The sequence below is a fragment of the Dreissena polymorpha genome, chromosome 4 (genome assembly GCF_020536995.1).
Source record: "Dreissena polymorpha isolate Duluth1 chromosome 4, UMN_Dpol_1.0, whole genome shotgun sequence".
In the NCBI taxonomy this organism is placed as follows: domain Eukaryota; kingdom Metazoa; phylum Mollusca; class Bivalvia; order Myida; family Dreissenidae; genus Dreissena; species Dreissena polymorpha.
Genome location: NC_068358.1, coordinates 74,196,620 through 74,218,223, shown reverse-complemented (window position 1 = coordinate 74,218,223; position 21,604 = coordinate 74,196,620). Strand labels below are relative to the sequence as shown.

Here is a 21,604-nt window from a genome sequence, read left to right as displayed (position 1 = left end):
TTAATTATTTTTTTATGTAAATATTTTAAATAAAAAATGAAACATGCCAAAACCATCAATAATGCATATAAATGTATATTGTTTAATCTGTGATTGAAAACATTTCAAAACAAAAAAAAAAACTTTCTGTGCAATTATTCAAACAGAAGCTGTTATTTGTATGACTTTAAAATGACAATCCCATGGTTGCACTTTAACATTGTTTCCTGCTTTATGCAAGAGATTGTAGTGTTTAAATTATGGAAGGATTGGGCAGAAATTCTTTGTTAATAACAATGTCTAGACGCTATGACTTTTAACTCTGAACATGCTTTTTATGGTTAACAATGTCATTTTTAATTATATACCACTATTCAAATATAAAAGAAGATAACTTTCTGCATTTTGTGGGCACATATGTTGGAAGAATTTATATGTCACATTGATACTTGCACCATTAACTTGTAATTATAACCTCACTGTACTGCATGCAATTTTAACAGCAAATGAGACTTTTCACTGCCAAGACACAAAGTAGGCGTTATTTGACCAGCATCATACAAACATTGGTCTTATGCCATATGCAGCCCGGGTAGCTACAGACCAGCCCTCCCATCCCCCAGACTTGTCAGGAGCTACTTGGTCTTCTTATTAGACCTTGAAACCTTGAATATCTTCATTTTGGACACGGTTGCACTTGACCTAACTGTCTGTGCAGGCTGGTCTGGAGCTACCCTGACGTCATATGACATAAGACCCATTTTCTCATGATGCCAGTCATTTTTTACTTATGTACTGACTAGTAAAAACTACTACAACAAGAGATGTGTTTGTCAGAAACACAATGCCCCCTAATGTGCCGCTTTTTTTGTTGTTGGACCTTTGACCTTGAAGGATGACCTTGACCTTTCACCACTTAAAATGTGCAGCTCCATGAGATACACAATATTGCCAAATATCAAGTTGCTATCTTCAATATTGCAAAAGTTATTAAATATTGCAAAACTTTAACCTAAAGTTTTGGGACAGAATGACAGACAGACAGACATACAGAATGACAGACAGACAGACAGGCCAAAAACAATATACCCCCGATCATTCGATCCGGGGGCATACAAATAAAAGAAACCAAGAACATAATAATTTCAATTAAGTCAAGTTCAATTACTTTCATGACAAGGTGTGAAAAAATACCCTTCCCTATATGAACAATTACACTTTGCAAGTTGCAAATTATCTAGTTTTAAAAGCTGATGTCTGATCTTATCATTAACTTTTTCCCTGAGTAGTGAACGACATCCAGACGTTTTGATTTTAAGGTCAACAACAAACTTCAAATAACATGATATGGATACATTTCGAAGATCATTCTTAAACCTTGTTTAAAAAATATTTATGTATAACCTTCAATTTCAAGTACTATGACATTTATTTGCCTGAATAACTGGGTATGACTTTAGTTTACCTAATATGACCCTAGTTTTCCAAAATCACACTTCACTTTACCACATTAACTCAATATATATTTAACTTACATAAGATGACATTTATTAAGCAAATAATACCTAATTTTACCACAATAACTAATTATAATATTGGTTAACCTGATATGACCTTAATTTACCTTAATGAAAACCTTACTTTACCACAATAACTAATTACAACTTTACCTTAAATGACATAAGTAACCAAAACAGACCTTAGTTTACAGCAATCAACAAGAGGGCCTGAAAGGCCCAAGGTATCCGCCGCAACATATGCTTTGTTTGAGGATGGGTGCAAATTGGACGGATGAACATAATGATAGATGGACAGACGGAGGACAATAAATGAAATCTGCCAAAGCACTTCCAAGATATGGCTCCGGACACAAAAGTGCCAGACGGACGGACAACGCCAAAACAATATCCTCTCCGCCTCTGGCGCGGGAATATATTCATACCAAGTTTCAAAGAAATCCGCCAAAGCGCTTCCAAGATATGGCTCCAGACACAAAAATGCCTATAGTAAAAAGCATTTTTTCAAGATACAAAGGGCCATAAGTCTGTTTTTAACAGATGGTGTACAATGCCATTTGGCGTGCATCATCCTCTTATGCATATATATACTCATATCAAGTTTCAATGAAATCCGCCAAAGAACTTCCAAGATATGGCTCCGGACACTAAAAAGCATTTTTTCAAGATACAAAGGGCCATAAGTCTGTTTTTAACAGATGGTGTACAATGCCATTTGGCGTGCATCATCCTCTTATGCATATATATACTCATACCAAGTTTAAATGAAATCCACCAAAGAACTTCCAAGATATGGCTCCGGACACAAAAGTGCCGGACGGACAGCCGGACGGACGGACAACGCCAAAACAATATCCCTCCGCCTCTGGCGGGGGATAATAAACTTTTAAAGACCAGGAACATGTTCAGAGTTAAGTCCTAATAGAGATGAGCCCCAATAGATGTCCATATTTATTTACCAAAGAATTTTTCAGTTTTTCAAATTCCTACAAATAGAGATGTTGCTTAAACATTCATTCAAATTAATTTTTGATGCATATGTTATCAATTATTTATTGAGTATGCAAAATTATGCTGGTCCAATACAAGAAGCCATTTCAGACTTTTAACCAAGTTGGAACAGTTGCCTCTTGAAAAGCAATCATTGGCATTATATACATCAAATAACATTGACATTTGCATAGCATGACATTTAATAACTTTTTTTAAGTTTACAACATATAATATAACATTTATGCTTTAACAATAGGGAGAAAGTTGTCCTTGCATTCATAACTTGCAATAGTGTATCATCATTTGTTTCTACAGTAATCTGTTTACAAACCACAGCAACTTTGTCCATGTTTAATAATGAATAAATCTAAAATCTATGATTATATACAATCTTAATCACCTGGCCATATTCTAAATTAAATCCATGACATAAAACCCATGCAATATAAAACCTCATATGTATGATGAATGAAATTTTTAATTACAACAAGAACAGTTTATTAGTTAATTAGACGCCATTTAACAATCAATCCACAGTTTTGCACATACAGCTACACAGCAGTAGTATGGACTTTGTGATGGTTAGCAACAGATTTAAATTCCAAAAAGGTTAAAAAGGAAATATATACAATATTTTTTTTTATAAAATGAAGTTATTAATACTTTATAAAATAAGAGATTAAATCTGAATGAAAACACCAATTCACAATATAATTAAACTTTAGGTACAGTATACAGACAAACTTCTATCATGTAAATTAATAGCAGACATCCCGTTGTTATACAGGTACTTAAACATGGTTATATAAAAGAATGTTTTTCAAATCAAAAGGTTTTCCAGGCCAAAAAAGCAGACACAAAAGTTGTTGATTGTGAATTGATTGGTAAGTGGCAATACATAATACATATTGATAACAAATGTTATTTTGGCAAACTGTGAAGTAAGGTACATGGATGTATGTCCAAGCTAACATGTCCTACTTACTCGAATCTGAGAGGGTTTCTTGTTTCTCTCCTCCTCAAGGTCCTATATTGAGAACAAACTTGATGACTTAACAGTGGAAACAATTTAAATTCAAGAAACAAAACTCAACCTTTGAACAACGGATATGAAGCGCTATATTTAATCCATGTTTTTCCAACTTTTTAAGCTGCTTCTTCACAGATGGTGGAAAAAGTATCCTTTTACCAGTGAAATGAAAGTCTATTTTAATTTGTAGACATGTAAATTTTTGACACAAAGCATAATATACAATTACAATCTTGCCTTATAATTTTGTAGTTCAAGGGCCATAACTAAAGATAGCCTGGTAATATTTGGCTAATTATTGAACTTATCGAACTTAACCTCCATTTTATTCCAACATTTTTACAGTTTTGTGACAATTAAATGATATCTCATTGAGAAAGAAAGCGGAAACAAAAAGTACAGTATAACTGATTGAGTTACAGACAATATGGAAACTATATACGTCCCTTCGAGGGGACATAAAAAAGATACAGTCAAATGCATGTTGCAGTTTTACTACCCAAATGTATCAACCTAAAAAAAAAAAAACAACATTATCTAGACTAAGCATCCAAGCTTACATAGCATCCGAGCTTTATGTTCATTCATTTAAAACCATTTTTCATTAATGAGCACCTATCACATCATTTTCCTTTAGAGGCATGTACATGGCCATGCATAACTTTTACTTTGAAACACAACTAATTCTTAGGTCTTGTTCAATCACAGCACTTTAAAAAAAAACACCATCTAAGTTGTTTGAAATTATGTTGCTGAAACAAGAACCACAATTACAGGCTTTTCCAATAAATTCAACATAAAAATCAAAACAAAAGATTGATGAAAAAAAACACTACAGAATAAGTTCATGTACTAAACATCATGCATACCGGTACGTCTCTCTTTCTGCACTTCATGCTTATAAAGAAGAGTTGTGTGTGCACTTTACACTTATAAGGAATCTGTTGTTGCCTTAAATCCTGTTTACAACCAGTTTACAGCTTCCTAATAGCTCTGAAGTTAACTTTATCTATTGACAAAAAGATGAACCATTTCCTTAATAGGTTTAGATTGTCAAATGCAATATTTTGATCAACGTTATATTATATCGTGACTATTATTTCTAACATAAAATCACTGGGCACAATATTTCAAATGCTATAAGAAAGCAGCAAACAATACCAAAACATCATAGCCATGTGAGATAGTCATGTAGTCCCTATGTTTATGTTCAGCCTGTATCAAGGTTATGTCATTAAGTTCTTTCCAAATAAGCAACAGTATATCATTCTATCTTGTTATTGTAAATAGAGAAAACATAGGCTAAATGATCTTCATAGAAGTGCATGGTTTGTTTTTATGGCCACCAGTGCAGACTATAATCTTGAACATATATGGAAAAGACTCAATAAACTGTGCATAAATGTGTAAAAACTTCACAATCCTAGAGAGAGATATTTATAACTGTAAGTTTCATTTCTGAGATCTATAAAGCAAATCATAATCAAAGCGCTGAAGGCACTGAAGTTGTTTGCTATTGCATAATCTTAGACGCTACTCAGTTTTCAAAATTATGTTATTGCTTTTCATATCGCAAGTTTTAAATGAACACAACCCATTCAAATTTATAAAGAGTGTGTCTAAAGCACAGGTCGAGATGTGGGTGCCTGTTTCAATGTGCACAGGCAGATGCAGCTAATCAATGTGCACAGGCAGATGCAGTGGTTATTGTTCTAAGCATAGTTAAGAGCACACCAACTTGAATTTTATGGCAGTAACATTAGTTGTTCGCAAGCAAACAACTAAAAACAAGCGTTTTTCAGAGAATGTCAATGTAAAGGTATTATGTTTAATGAATGTACTGTCTATAACAGGTCAACAATGTGTCATCAATATTCAAAGCGATATATGCATATAGCTGGACAAAACTGACCTTTCATCATATCATTTTGTGTTCTATCAAAGATTACACCCAAGTTCTATATTAAGACACAATGTTTGTAACCTTCAATTTATCTAAATATTTTTTTAGTTGGAATGTCCTTTATATACATATGAATCTGACTAAACACAGATCCACTATTATATAAATAAAATCATATTTGTCTTTTATCCATTTTCGAACAATACTCATTTAAAATGCTTTCACTTTGCGAGTAGACTAAACTCCAAATTTCGCACGACCCTGCCACTGGTTTTCGTGACACACATTCACTGTGCACATTTCTAATAAATATATTTGTTGTTTGTACCTTAAACGTAATCTTTATCATTACCGGTAATTGAAACATGCATTTCATTATATGTTACCAACTATATGTTGTCCAATATTAGTTTTATTGTTATTTGTCCTTTTCACCGCACATCGTAATTTCTCTTCTGCTAGGTCCGTTTCTAGTCACCCGACCGTGCCTCCCGAATCGGCGCCGACCCTCAACATTTTATTGGGGTCGCCAAAAAAATTTTTTTTTATTTTTTTTTCGTTCATATAAGATGTAATATCAAGCAAACAAAGCATATATATATATATATATATATATATTACATGTATTTCTTATTAAAAGCTATAGTAGCATTCCATTTTAGTACCCCCACCCCCCCCCCCCCCCCAAAAAAAAATAAAAAAATATATAAATAAAATCCCTACCTACCGACCCTGTTTTTTTACCCAAGGAGACCAGAAACGGACCTATTTTTTATTTTGGCCTAGTCCGCCATATCGGAAGCTGACGTAAAAACAGGCCTCCTCAATCTTGATACATCGACTATCTCCAGTATAGTATGATCCGCAATATAGAGAAGTGTGAATAGAAACGTTCAATCGCATATATCCGGCTAAAATCTCGAACCAATAGTTAAGTTAGTTGTCATTAGGTGAACCCTTAACACGCCTCGTTAGAACATTGTTCAATGGAATTATTGCTGTATAACATTTATAATCTTAACTTCATTGGGAAAATGTGGCGAAATTGGGTGATTAATTTGTGTCAGTTTTTTGGAAAAAACGTTGCTTTTTGCGATTGTGAGACAGAAGAATATCGGCGGTAGAGTAAGGCATAAAATATCACTATCTTTTGAGCCCAACATTATTGCCACAGCCCAACCCTTAACTTTTTTTATGTTTGTTTGTTTGTTATGTGTTTTTTTAATTGTCCTATTGGAACATTTTCTTCTAACAGTCCTGCTGATCAATGGCTAGATGTGAACAATTAAGGTACAACTCAATGGGGGTTTTCCCTCGTTTTCCTTTGGCAGTGAGTTATTTAGGTACTTATTCAACATATATACTGCTAAAGTATTTGTAAATAAGCCTATCAAGAGTTGCGTAGTGTATCATATTGAAAACAAATTTAGGCAGATACCTCCTTTCACATTGAAACCACCCTGTGGACATTTACATCTTAAAGTGCATGTCTATTGTTGTGCGTAAAACTACTGTATAACATACACATATACATTGTTTCACACTGAACCCTCCCTGTCAAAACTTGCATCTTGTAAGCCACTTACATCTTTGAGTGTCTGAATGAGGCGCCTCTGCTTGTCCTGCTCATACTTGGACTCGTCAAGCTGCTCATTGAGTATGTTGATCTCCTCCTGTAGAGCTTCCACCTCTGGCTGGTGCCTGTAACCATGGAAACACCAGACCAATTTGAGCAACAGAAGAGTAACCCTGGCAACCAATATAGACAAATATTTTGAGATTTACAATTACTTAATTGCATTTTTAGCAAATATGAAAATGCATAACATTGATTTATTGACATATTCATGGACCGTTATTTTCTTTAAATCTACTAAAAATGGAAACAGTTCAAAAGGAATTTCTTTGTAACCAAATTACAGTATAATTAATTGATGTATAAGTGATTTTATCTGAAAACATTCCTTTAAAGTGAATATTTTGATACTAAATTCTTTAACACATACTATTCCCATTTTATATCCTTATTTATGGATTGTCAGGAAGTAATAACATAAATAGTCATATACAGAGATTAGACAATCAATTAAAAAGCGCCAGTTCACTGAAAATAAAACAAAGCTTGTTAAGGGCGCATACAGTTTTAAAAGGTAGTTACAGATTATAGACATCACCATGTACAGAAACTCCATTACTAGTAACCTAAAAATGTATCATTGTTCCCATTTAAATACCTTTTTTTGGTCATACCATAAGGAGTCTAATGAATAAATATCTGTCAAGTATTGTTTAATATAATGGTAAGATTGGAATTAGTGATTAACATGGTTTAAACTCTATAAAACAGATGGTAAATTAGAGTACCATAAATATTTTTATTCACAAAATATGAGTGTTTTTCATTGATGACATATCATTCATTTCCAGAAAATATTTACTATTATATGATTTTCATCTAAATCTAAACACCACAACTTCCGATTTGATAGTTTTAAAGGAACTTTTCACCTAAAAGTACAGATTGCATGCTGCTTTTTAAAGCTTAATACAATTAGATTGATACCAATAACAGCTAAAATACAGAACCAGAGACATAATGAAATCAAATCCAATAATACACTTTACACTCTACAAGGCATAACAAGACAGATAACAATACATCCATTTAGCAGTCACATAAAAACTTCTGCCTACGCATACTTTTGACATTTCATCGACATAACAATCCAACAGACATTTAAGTAGATTCTTTTGATGAATGCTTAATCTGCAAACAGTTAAAAATCAAGCCAATTGTGATACAAATTAACATGCAAAAATGGAGTTGTTTTACTTAATAAAAATGTCAATCTGTCAGTTCAAAAACTATTATCGTTCCTGAATAATATTAATTGAGAATAAAATAAAATAATTGTTCACAAGATTTAAGAACTGTATGCCATATCAGTACATTATCCCAAGGGTATAGTATATTGAACTTGATATTTATGACATTAATAAGAAAGTTTCCCTTTTCTTAATAAAAACATCAGTGTAAAAAGGTGTAACAACAAATGTTTTCAATAAATGTAAAGTGACCTTCACATAACCAAAGTCAAGGTGATGCAATCAACCAAAAGAGAAGTAAACATGTGCTGGTATTGTTACCCTGTTATGTAAGTATATTGAAGAGAATACAAAACATGTTTTCTATTCAATATTTTGGTTCCAAAAAATTAATCAGATAAATCTTCCAACAAAGCCAATGTGTTATAAATTTAAAAAACATATTTGATATTCACTGATGTCTGTCAACACACATAACAAATATTAAAAGCAAGTTCATAAATATGTAAATAATTATGTGAAACTAGACACAGATTTTAATTGCTATATGCACAAATCTTCTTCTAAGAGAGGTTTACATTAATACTGTTTTTTATTTTGAAAATACCCTTTAGAATTGAAACTCATGGGGTTATATAAGTAACCCTTAGCAAAATTTAAAAGGGTCTACAGTATTGACTGAAAATTATCTCGACAAAAACAACAAGTTTTTTTCTGAAAAAAAGGCATTTATCTTATTGAATTGTTATGCATTATATGTTGCATATGTCATGGCATTAATTTTTATATGAAAATATGAATTCCTAAAACTCTTTAAAGGCAATGGTCTGGGGTAAAATACCTTTTGCCAATACTGCTCAGTCATAATAAACCTCTTGCCAATACTGGTATGGTGTAAAATACACTTTGCCAATACTGGTGAGGCGTAAAATACCTATTCCCAATACTGTTAAGGGGTAAAATACCTCTTGCCAATAAGGGTATCACGTTTACAAATTTTTCTAAACGTTTAAACGAAATTAAATAAACGAAACGTTACCGTTTAAACGGTATCCCTATGTCCGTTTTAAAAGCATCAGTGCCATCGCATCTCCAAACTGAAAGTAGCAATTATTTCCGGAAGTTATATTTAGTGCATATCCCATTCGCGCAATGACGTCATATTAAAACCAACTGTTCTCGTCGTTGTCGAACCATTGGGTCACACTTTGTCTACTTACATGCTGTAACATTTTAAAACAAAGACCAATTAATATTGAACCAACATTCCTTAAATAAGAGTAAACCAGTTCTAAAATTGTCAATGTTTTACTTAACACGATGTACATCAAAAGATGCATACTTCAACTTATGTCAAAATATTCCTACACGGAGATTGTTCGCCATATCTCTTGAAATGAATGCCGATGAAGAAACGTCGGAAAAATTTCCTCGTGCACTTCGTGCCGACACGCATCGAATGGTCAAGACGATTCGGGTCATGCTCATGCAACAAAAGGCGGGAATTTCGTGATGACGCGCGTTAAATATTCAAGACGTCTAGTCGGTACATGGTGTATTGTTATGTTTACGGTATTGTGAATAAGGGGCATGTGGTGCACGTGATACAAATAGATTTTAATACGAGTCTTTTTCAGCAGCTGTTTACAAGCTTTGCAACGTCGTAACGTAATGAACTAAACAGATTAATATTGATATTGACTGTCGTTTAAACGTTTACAGTTTTTGTAAACGTTTTTGACCAAAACACGAAACGCGACCGTTTAAATGTGATACCCTTACTTGCCAACACTGCAAAGAGGTAAAATACATCTTACCAATAATGGTCAGGGGTAAAATTCCTTGTGGCAATACTGCTGACGGGTAAAATACATCTGGCCAATACTGGCCAAGTGGTACAGCGCTTTTGAGTGTTAAGCCTTTTCTGAAGATATGTGCAAGGTATTACCCCTTTATCCACTACCTTGGCCATGTGTCATGCCAATACCCAATCTATAAATTGACTAATCACCTCCTCAATCTAGGCCATGCATCATGCCCATACACATGGACCAATACCTCCTACACCAATACAATGTACAATGTGGCTTAAATCATATCATAATTAATTCTTGCCATGGATAGCAGAGTTTCGGAGTTTATTATGTCTGTTTAACTCTACCAAAATGGAAAATAATTTGTTTCATATTAAATAAATTACCTTTTAAATATGAAAATGGACAACCAAATTTAGAGGTTTATAGTAGTCAAAGCTTTTTATCTAAAAACAACTGCAAGTTTAGCCTTATCTTCAGTATTTTTTTCATATTAAAATTGGCGCCATTTTGCAAGAATAAAATTTAGTGCATAAAATAAGGCCTTATGGAAACCATCTTTGAAGATCATGGCATAAAATGCCTCTAACCACCATGGTGAAAATGCCATAATAGTTGTGCTCCAGTAAATACTCACTCCCTACAACACATTCTAGGTAAAAAAATCAATTGAAAATTTATTACATTTCATGCAGTCAACATCTAAAGAAAAGGATTGTTAGGAAACCTTGTACTTGTAAAACATGGCATGCACTATTGAAATTACAGCACCTCATATTACAACCTAAAGTTCCAGTCAACTTGCATCCATTAATAAACAATAAATAAAGAAAATGGGTCCAGAAGGATTTGAACTTCAATACATTGCCAAATTTGATTGTGCATGTAACATTAACAAAATAGCTACAAATAATCAGTTCTCATGTATTTCAAATCAATCCTTTTTCCTGATCAAAAGCATGTGACAATGATACTTTATGTACAACATCTCTTCATCCTTGTGGACAGCATGGGCATTCATTTTTTATTTTGTATCCAATACAATGGGCATTTTGACTGGTTTTGTCCCATCAACAAGAAAATAAAGTGAAATCTTTTTTCCCTAATTAAAAAAAATATGTTGGCTTTTTTGTCAACCAGGAAATAAAGAAGTTGTGGCCAATAATTGCTTCAAACATTTATTTTGAATGGCTGTGACCATAGTCTGCATACAGTCAGGCAGGAACCTTATTTACAATCTTGTAATAATTTTACTTTTTCCACTTTCCAGTGCATGCATTTCAAAATTATAAGAATAAACTTTTTCTTTTTAATTTTAAATAAGACATAATTGCTTTGCTTCTTTAAAATTGTACCTCCTTAAAGTACCATAAAAGCCATCAATATGCATTTCTATAAAAAATATCAATGTAGCAAGACAAATTATCATAGAATAGCTGACACAGTGCAGATGCAAATTCACTGGTACAGTTTTACATCCACCTATCTGCATTTATCAGTTTCAAACTATACATTGAGGATTGCATGACAAAGTCATCTAGAAAACCAATCCCAGTACTGCAAAGTGTAGAACTCTTACCTTGGTCTAAGGTGATTTAAAGTGAATAAAGAAATACTTCAAATTAGTATCATTTGCAAAAATGAACAAAACATAAAGTATATTGCTGGAATTGTACAGACCTGCAAAATAAATTGTGTTTTCGGGAGTGCATGGTAGGAGACTGTGACAGGGACGTGGTATATTGGTCAACAGTTAGGATTCTTAGTATCAAAGGGTGCAATGTAGGTTTTGTGGTGTCATACAATCAATTGGACTTAATGTAATTAGTCAACTGTCAACAAGTTTGATTCCATCAACAATAAACAGTCCAGAAATCAAGCTTTAAACAATCTTCATTGTTGTTGTTAAAGATATATCATTTTTTACCAAGAACACTGTTTTATGTGAATTTGGAGTAAGACATCAAACTTGGAATGGACATCATTGTGGTGATTTTCTCAAACAAAACTGTTCATTCAGTAACTGTATTGTTTATCATGTTTACAGGTTTTTTTTTATAAACATCCAGTTGCAAATACATATACTAGTGTCTACTTTACTTACAATTTGTCAAAAATTATAAATACAACATTCATAACTGCATATAATGCATTGTTGAAAGTTTATTCAAAGATTGAGATCTTATTCTGACTTAAAATAATAGTGTGTTCAAGTTTTTTTTGAATACCGGTACTCAAGTTGTTATGCTTATGTCTAATTCAATAGTTGGGACTTAAAACACAGTGTTGTTGGCAGATATTTTGTTACTGATCATATTAAGTAAGTAAGGGTACATGTAATCATGAAAGATGTATACCACATTTAAGGTTTTTTCAAAGACTTTTTGCATTGGTGTAAGTAACATTCATAGTTCACACATATACATTCACATCTAACAGTGAAGGGAAAGGCTGCAATAGTTCATGTCACTTACGAATTCCTCCATCTGTACCAACAAGAAAAGATTTGAAAAAGGGAACTCCTTGAGAAAATTATCTAGACAATTATAAAACTCCTTGCTTTATGTACTTTTTTAAAGATGAATGTCTGGAATATGACAAAAACAAATGGAATGCTGCTGCAGCTGATTCAGTTACAAAAAGCTCTGGCGTAGCAGCATTTAATGGCATTTGCATTGTTGTTTTAAATGACAGATGTTATTTATATGAAAGTGCATATAAAAAGCCATTCACATACAGGAACAGTTTGAAAGAAAACCTGAAATGTTAAAGCTTTAAAACTGCTTATGCTACAGAAATGCTGAAACAAAATTGTCAATAGCTAACTGTGCAAAAACATGGTAATTTAAAAAATAAAACATAATGAAAAGTAAACCAAATGGGCATCCTTAAAAGCAACAGTGTTTTACCAAAAAATGAGTCACTTACATCATAAGCATTTCTACAATGAAAATTAAAGATACCCAAACTGGCCTACTTTACACAATAAAGCTGCTCAACAATGTTATATGAACAAAGGGCCATAACTCTTGCGTTCCTGCATTACCTAACCCTCATTGCTGGGAACACGGGTAAACTTGGATGCTGAGCTACCTCCTTGATTCTAATCAAGAAAGCCAGTACATTGTTTCTTGACATATTTTAATGTTTAGTAAAAGTAAAGTAATCTGAAAACAATTGTACTGATGCAAATAGTACATATCCTATTTTTGCATTAAACAACATTTTTTCATAAACAAACATTTCTTGTAAAATACAAATACTACACAAACTTTCAATCCATAGAAGTATTAGCCATTTTACATATGAAGTACACACACTGACATTTATTCACACAGGCAAATGTAAAATGTTCAAAAATAAAAGTTCAAGGTACTATAGAATAACAAGATTGAACTGAGTATTAGAAGCTCCACATATTAGACAATACAGAACTTCTGGTTTTCAACTGGACCATCACCATTTTATAAGAAAACATCTATTAGAAGTATTTCATCTAAACTGTTTAGAAAACATCAGGGATTATAGGACTGTTCTAAATTACTCCAACTTGCGTCCTACATCATATGCATAACATATCATGAATGGCTTGTATCTTGATGACGTATCTACCTTGTACATTAAAACATCAATAACATTGAAGTTAATTTTATATTATGATTCACAAAAAATATGTTCCCTAACAATCAAGTCATTTATAAATATTATAATCTTAAAATAAAAGAATTGTGTACGGCTGTGAAGTGGAAGCAAACAGATAATACATTTCAACAAGCAGTTTTTCCCGGTCTTATATTGTTTGACCTGTAACTAGAGCTTTGTCACAGACGTGACGAATACCCACACATGCCACATTGTCACATAATATTTTGCATGTCGTCTTCACAAAAAACAGCTGACACCATGCTCAATTTTTAAAACGCACTAAGTTACCTCTTGACCTAGTTTTTGACCCAGAAAGGCCCATGTTCTAATTTGGCTTTAAGATCATCTCCATAAAACTTCTGACCAAGTTTGGTGAAGATCGGATGTAAACTACTTGAATGAGAGAGCGGATACCATGCTGAATGTTAAAAAACGCACTAAGTGACCCTGTGACCTAGTTTTTGGCCCGGAATGGCCCATGTTCAAACTTGTCCTAGAAATCATTTAGATAAAACTTGTGACCACGTTTGGTGAGGATTAGATTAAAACTACTTGAATTAGCGAGCAGACAACATGGTGAGGTTTAAAATGCACTAAGATGCCCCATGACGTAGTTTTTGACCCGGCATGACCCATATTCAAACTTGACCTAGACATCATCTAGATACAACTTCTGACCAAGTTTGGTAAAGATTGGATGAAAACTACTTGAATTAGAGAGCGGACAACATTGTGATGTTTAAAACGCCCTAAGTGACCCCGTGACCTTGTTTTTGACCCGGCATGACCCATATTCAAACTTGCTCTAGACATTATCAAGATACAACTTCTGACCAATTTTGGTGAAGATTGGATAAAAACTACTTGAATTAGAGAGCGGACAACATGGTGAGGTTTAAAACACACTAAATGACCCCGTGACATAGTTTTTGACCCGGCATGGCCCATGTTCGAACTTGACCTACACATCATCTAGTTACAACTTCTGACCAAGTGTGGTGAAGATCGGATTTAAACTACTTGAAATAGAGAGCGGACACCATGCTCAATGTGTAAAACGTACTTAGTGACCCCGTGACCTAGTTTTTGACCCGGCATGGCCCATGTTCGAACTTGGCCTTAAGATCATCTAGATACAACTTCTGACCAAGTTTGGTGAAGATCGGATGAAAACTACTTGATTGAATTAGAGAGCAGACAACATGCTGAATGTTTAAAACGCACTAAGTGACCCCGTGACCTAGTTTTTGACCCTGCAAGGCCCATGTTCGAACTTGGCCTTAAGATCATCTAGATACAACTTCTAACCAAGTTTGGTGAAGATCGGATGAAAACAACTTGAATTAGAGAGCGGACAACATTGTGATGTTTAAAACGTCCTAAGTGACCCCGTGACCTTGTTTTTGACCCGGCATGACCCATGTTCAAACTTGCTCTAGACATTATCAAGAAACAACTTCTGACCAATTTTGTTGAAGATTGGATAAAAACTACTTGATTAAGAAAGCGGACAACATGGTGAGGTTTAAAACACACTAAGTGACCCCGTGACCTAGTTTTTGACCCGGCATGGCCAATGTTCGAACTTTGCCTATACATCATCTAGTTTCAACTTTTGACCCAGTGTGGTGAAGATCGGATTTAAACTACTTGAAATAGAGAGCCGACACAATGCTCTGAAGTGTGTAAAACGTACTAAGTGACCCCGTGACCTTGTTTTTGACCCGGCAAGGCCCATGTTCGAACTTGGCCTAGACATCATCTAGATACAACTTCTGACCAAGTTTGGTGAAGATCGGATGAAAACTACTTGAATTAGAGAGCGGACAACATGCTGAATGTTTAAAACACACTAAGTGACCCCGTGACCTAGTTTTTGACCCGGCAAGGCCCATGTTCTAACTTGGCCTTAAGATCATCTAGATACAACTTCTGACCAAGTTTGGTATAGATCGGATGAAAACTACTTGAAATAGAGAGCAGACACTTAATACGGACCGACCGACAGACAGACAGACAAGCTCACTCCTATATACCCCCCTAAACTTCGTTTGTGGGGGTAAAATAAGAACTTAACTTTATGTACTAGTAACCTGTTTTATAAGTCAGTAAATAGCACATCTGAGTGTTGTGTGTAACCACAAGGCAATAACTGAATAACACTGACATGAAATATGACATAAACTAAGGTAGTATTTCAATATAGTTCTTTTAAACACAACAAAAAGACACAAAACAGACCCGTTGTCTCAATAAGCTGTATCAGACACTTGTTAATGTTATGGAAATGAGTTTGAGTTATGGTTCTCTTTAGAATGAAATATCAATTTATTATACATCCTGACACATGTTCTTATAGTTATTATTCAATACTTTCAGAAATTGATATCCTTTAGGTATCGTGGATGATCCATTTTCAAATATCAATATGTAACTAAACTTGTATGAAACAAGGTCACGAGACTATATCACAGTCACTTAGGTGTAACCAATGAAACACAGTCAACTTACAATATACAACCATTAGGGAATGAATGATACCCAAGGGGATGCATGGGAAAGGATGGCTATATTTCATTCTCTTGGATAAAAATATTTGACATTTATTGACTACACAAAAATTTACAGACAATATACAGAGAGGGTAATCATGTGACGAACAAGATGGCAAGGTCGATGCCAAGACAGGTATGTTTGGCCATTTTATACCCTTTATCATTTGTAACAAGGGCTGTTTGTAAAACATGCATGCCCCCCATATGGGCTGTCAGTTCTAGTGGCAGCCATTGTGTGAATACGTTTTTTGTCACTGTGACATTGACATTTGACCTAGTGACCTGAAAATCAATAGGGGTCATCTGCCAGTCATGATCAATGTACCTATGAAGTTTCATAATCCTAGGCCTAATTATTCTTGAGTTATCATCAGGAAATTATTTAACTGTTTCGAGTCACTGTGACCTTGACCTTTGACCTAGTGACCTGAAAACTAATAGGGGTCATCTGCCAGTCATGATTAATGTACCTATGAAGTTTCATGATCCTAGGCCTAAGCGTTCTTGATTTATCATTTGGAAACCATCTGGTGGACGGACCGACGGACGGACCGACCGACCAACTGACTGACATGTGCAAAACAATATACCCCCTCTTCACTCAATGTCCAGCCGTATCAGCCAGAATGTTATAAGCGTTCATTTCGAATTAATATTTGCTCTATATATCGACTTAACTTGCTGGAAATTTTCATAGCAAGAGCTGTAATTTTGTGATCAGCAAAGAAATTTTGCAGCAAGTAAATTTGAGATATAAGAATATCAATATGATATAAACGCTAATTACTGTCTTGCTGATATGGCTGGTAAGTGAGCAGCATTTTGACAATTAAATAAAGCAACAAGAGCTTTGTGGTCAGAAACTTATGCCCCCCAACATGTCTTGCAACAAAACTGACCATACGAGTTAATCTTATCGATTTTCACATTTTTTTTAAAGTGACCTTTACCTTTTACCTAGTGACCACAATTTCAATCGGAATAATCTACTGTCCAAGGCCAATGCACATGGGAAGTATCAAGCTAATCAGTGAATCAGCAATGAGGTATTGATCGGAAACAATTTCACACTTTGTGTGACAGTTACCTTGACCTTTGACCTAGTGATTCCAATTTGAATCGGGCCATCTACTATCCAACACCAATGCACACGGGAAGTATCAAGCCAATCGGTCCCTCCGTTCACAAGTTATTGATCAGAAACAATTTTCACTCTTAGTGTGACAGTGACCTGGACCTAGTGACCCCAATTTGGCAAAGGCCGATCCATATGGGAAGTATCAAGCCAATTGGTCAATCTGTTCACAAGTTATTGATCTGGAACTAACTGGTCTACCATCAGATCGACCGACCGACTGACAGACAGACAAACAAACAGACAGACAGACGGACATCCAGCAAAACAATATACCCCCTCTTTTTCAAAGGGGGGCATAAAAAGTGTACATATTTTCCAAGTATTCACAATCTTAGCAAAAAAACTCACTGATGTTCATTTTTAGAGGCCACAACTCATGAAAGTTGAAGAAGCATATATTATAAACTACACAGCCCTGGTACACAAATACTTACAACATAATTTATACAAGAGTTCCGCAGTTAGAGACACATGCCCCCAAAACAGGGGTCATCTATTGTCCAAGGCCAATGCACATGTTAAGTATCAAGCAAATCGTTCAATTCGTTGGTGAGTAATTGATCAGAAACAATTTTCACACTTATTGTGACAGTGACCTTAACCTTTGACCTAGTGACCCCCATTTCAATAGGGGTTATCTACTGTCCAGGCCAATGCAAATGGAAAGTATCAAGTCAATCAGTTAATTTGTTCATGAGTAATTGATCAGATACAGGCCTTGGAAGTATCAAGCCAAACGTCAATTTGTTGACGAGTTATTGATCGGAAACCATTTTCCTACTTATTGTGACAGTGATCTTGACCTTTCACATAGTTTCCCCTAATTCAATAGGTGTCATCTACTGCCCAAGGCAAATGCACATGTGAAGGATCAAGCCAATCTGTCTATTCGTTGACGAGTTATTGATCAGAAACAATTTTCACACTTATTGTGACAGTGACCTTGACCATTGACCAAGTGAATCATATTTCGATAGGGTTCATTTACTGTCAAAGGCCAATCCACGTATGAAGTATCAAGCCAATTGGTAAATTTGTTGATGAGTTATTGATCAAAAATTATTTTCACACTTATTGTGACAGTGACCTTGACTTTTGACCCCAATTTCAGTAGGGGTCATCTAATGTTTACGGCCGATGCACATGTGAAGTATCAAGCCAATCTGTCAATATGTTGATGAGTTATTGATCGGAAACAAACTGGTCCACCGACAGACCGACCGACATCCTGCAAAACAATACTCCCCCTCTTCTTTGAAGGGGGGCAAAATAAAGGGTATTAAACTGTAAAAATACCTGTCTTAGCATAGACTTTGCAATCTTTATTGTCATTCGATAATCCCATCTGATATAGCTAAAAACTTCATGCTTCAAGGGCAATAACTGGTAGGTCATGCACTTTTTGTTAACATTGAGGATCATACCATGCTTTTATGGGCTAACTATATATATTATGTGTTTGACTAAACAATAATTGACAAATAATTACAATTTAGTTACACATTCATGCAATATTATGTTTCATGCAACGGAAACATTTATTAATGTATTGATGCAATTAACCTCATTCAGGCTAATTGATTTTATTGTATTGTATTATATTGTAACTTTAAAATATTGCATTAAATTTTTTTTTTAAGTACTAAGGTTAGATAAAAACAATGTTTTCATGTACATTTTTACAACAATGAAAAAGATATCCCTGTAAAACAATACCAGAATTGAATATTAAAGGTCAAGGAGAAAAAATACTTGACAAGGTTTTGTCTTAGAATAATTAGAATAATTAAAACAGCAGACAATAAACACACGCATAATGAACCAAAGGATAATTAATTTCTGAATCAATAAATTCTTAATATGGTATTGAAATTTCATTTGCTGTGCTCTGTAATTTTATGTCATTTGAAAAGTCAAATACATTGATATCAATTTCATTTTGCATTTGTTTGTCTCACATATGATAAAGTAAATGAAACAGTTCAACCTCAAGCTGGTATTGCCTTACATCACCATCATGTCTGTTCAAGTAAAGATTCAGTACAAATAAACATTATACTTGTCTGCCAAGTGTCATGATAACCCGGGCAACAAATGACCATCAGTGTTCATTATTAGTAATATGAGCTTGGCTTCACAAACCATTCCTAGAATAAAGTCTAAAAATACAGAATATTCTAAAGCTGTAATTTTCTAAAAGAATACTACAGTTCAATACGGCATGGAATTTGAACCTTCTAACTACACAATTCCTCATCAAAATAATTAATTAAGGACATAATTAGCATTTGTAGCCTGTATAGATTTGAACAATGCTGAACATTTATTTCTTTGTTGTAAGACTTTTCTTTATTCTTTATGTCTTTGAATGGATTGCTGAATACTGACCCGGGTTTCATTTGTCTCCAGAGTCAGATTTTATGGCAACTTGCAAACATAACAAAAAATTAGAGACATTATGTCTCAGATTAACATCCACTGTACTCGCCCACACACAGGCGTTTGTCATCAGACATTCAATGATGGTGATTTGCTGCCAGGAAAATAGGCATTAAAGGGACTTGCTCAATGATTCATCATTTTGAAAAATGTTATGTTGTTCATGATATGCAGATGCAAAACATCATTTTGTGTAAGATGAAATATTCTTTGCAGAGTTATATGCTCTTGAAATAAGACAATTGGTACCAACATCAATTGCGCTGTTTTTGCGAGCATGTTGAGAAGCTTACAACATTTCAAGATTAATGTTACTTAACACTTAACAAATGTTTGATACTAACATCATTTACATGACACTGCACATTGTATGGTAAAATAGTCTTTCAATTTGCTGTGTAACAGCATCACACTTTATAGATATGTTGTTCATACAATGTGTAAGTGAACTACAATATTTGTGTGTATGTTGTGATATTCCTTTGAACTTAACCCATTTATGCCTAGCGTCTAGATAAAAGACCTTTGCAAACAGCGAAGACCCAGATGAGACGGCGCATCATGCGGCGTCTCATCAGGGTCTGTGCTGTTTGCTTTAAGGAAATTCTGTAAGAAATAATCTAAATATAGAAATAAATATACTAGACATCCCTAATTTTGGAAATAAATTGATCCAATTTAGAAGGATGGGAGAATCCACTAGGCATAAATGTGTTAAGGATATGTTGAATACTTAAATAATTTACCATAATAACTGTGTGTTACAATCAAGTGTCTCAGTGTTCTGCACATCAACATCAAACTTTATAATTTAGTTGTTTATACTATCTTGATGCCAATTATGATTGTCATGTATGGCACAATATTCTTTGCAGAGTTACGTGCTCTTGAACTAATCATTTATCAATTCAAATTATTAATAATCCATAGACAAAACAGCATTTCAAATAAATACATGTATGTTAGTGATGTGTGTTGATGTGCTTGTATTTCACTGATTGCATACTTTCAATTTGGAATTTGTTACAAACTTTATAATTTGGCCAATCTGTGTTCAAGTCCCTTTAAAGCAGACAAGTACCATAGAACAAGCCCATATCAAAAAGGTTGGTTATCTTAAAAACAGTAAATGACTGATCTACAATATCCTCGCACAGGTGTTAATACGTTGACACCTCGCTGCAATTCATACAATACCTCGAAGGGTCTTTGGCCTTTGCATCTTTTTCCTTTTTAACATACTCCTCCAGCCTTTATGGTTAGAAATGGACGTGATAAACGTTGGTTAAATTATTTGCTTCAATTACTTTGTCTATTAATTGTCTTGTTATTTATAGGAAAATACAACAATTAAGGGAAAAAACAGCATTTATTATTTAACACTTTTGTGTCATACATTTAAAACAATTTTAAAAGATATCTAATCAAACTGAAAATAAATTATCATGTCAACAATACTTCTTGACAATAACATTCTCTCATACTATAAATACCTAGCATTCATACAAAACATCTAACACATTTTAAATGCAATAAGTAAGGCCTTTTTTATAACTCTATAACATAATATCTTTACCAAACTTTCTCAGTTTGTTTTCAGAAACATAATTACTGCCTCTGCTAAAAATGTACAATAACTGTTAGGTGTTTCTATTAAGCCAACTTTCATCACCTATAATATCAAACTCAAAGCTGGAAAAAATCCGAAATATATTGATTAGTACTGGTACAAATTAAAACTTTCTGGCTGCATATATCTGAAAAA

The 21,604-nt window shown here is 34.0% G+C and overlaps 1 protein-coding gene across 1 annotated transcript in view; it reads right to left on the bottom strand.

The window, feature by feature from the left end:
- The window catches only part of LOC127880289 (girdin-like), a 163,806-nt gene that overhangs the window by 61,842 nt on the left and 80,360 nt on the right, over window positions 1–21,604 (bottom strand). Inside the window, exons 25-29 of the mRNA XM_052427637.1 lie at window positions 21,037–21,090; window positions 13,109–13,165; window positions 7,009–7,123; window positions 3,475–3,516; window positions 2,456–2,482 (exon numbers count right to left, since the gene is read on the bottom strand). Coding sequence (XP_052283597.1) covers window positions 2,456–2,482; window positions 3,475–3,516; window positions 7,009–7,123; window positions 13,109–13,165; window positions 21,037–21,090 — 295 coding nt within the window. The remainder of the gene's footprint in view (window positions 1–2,455; window positions 2,483–3,474; window positions 3,517–7,008; window positions 7,124–13,108; window positions 13,166–21,036; window positions 21,091–21,604) is intronic.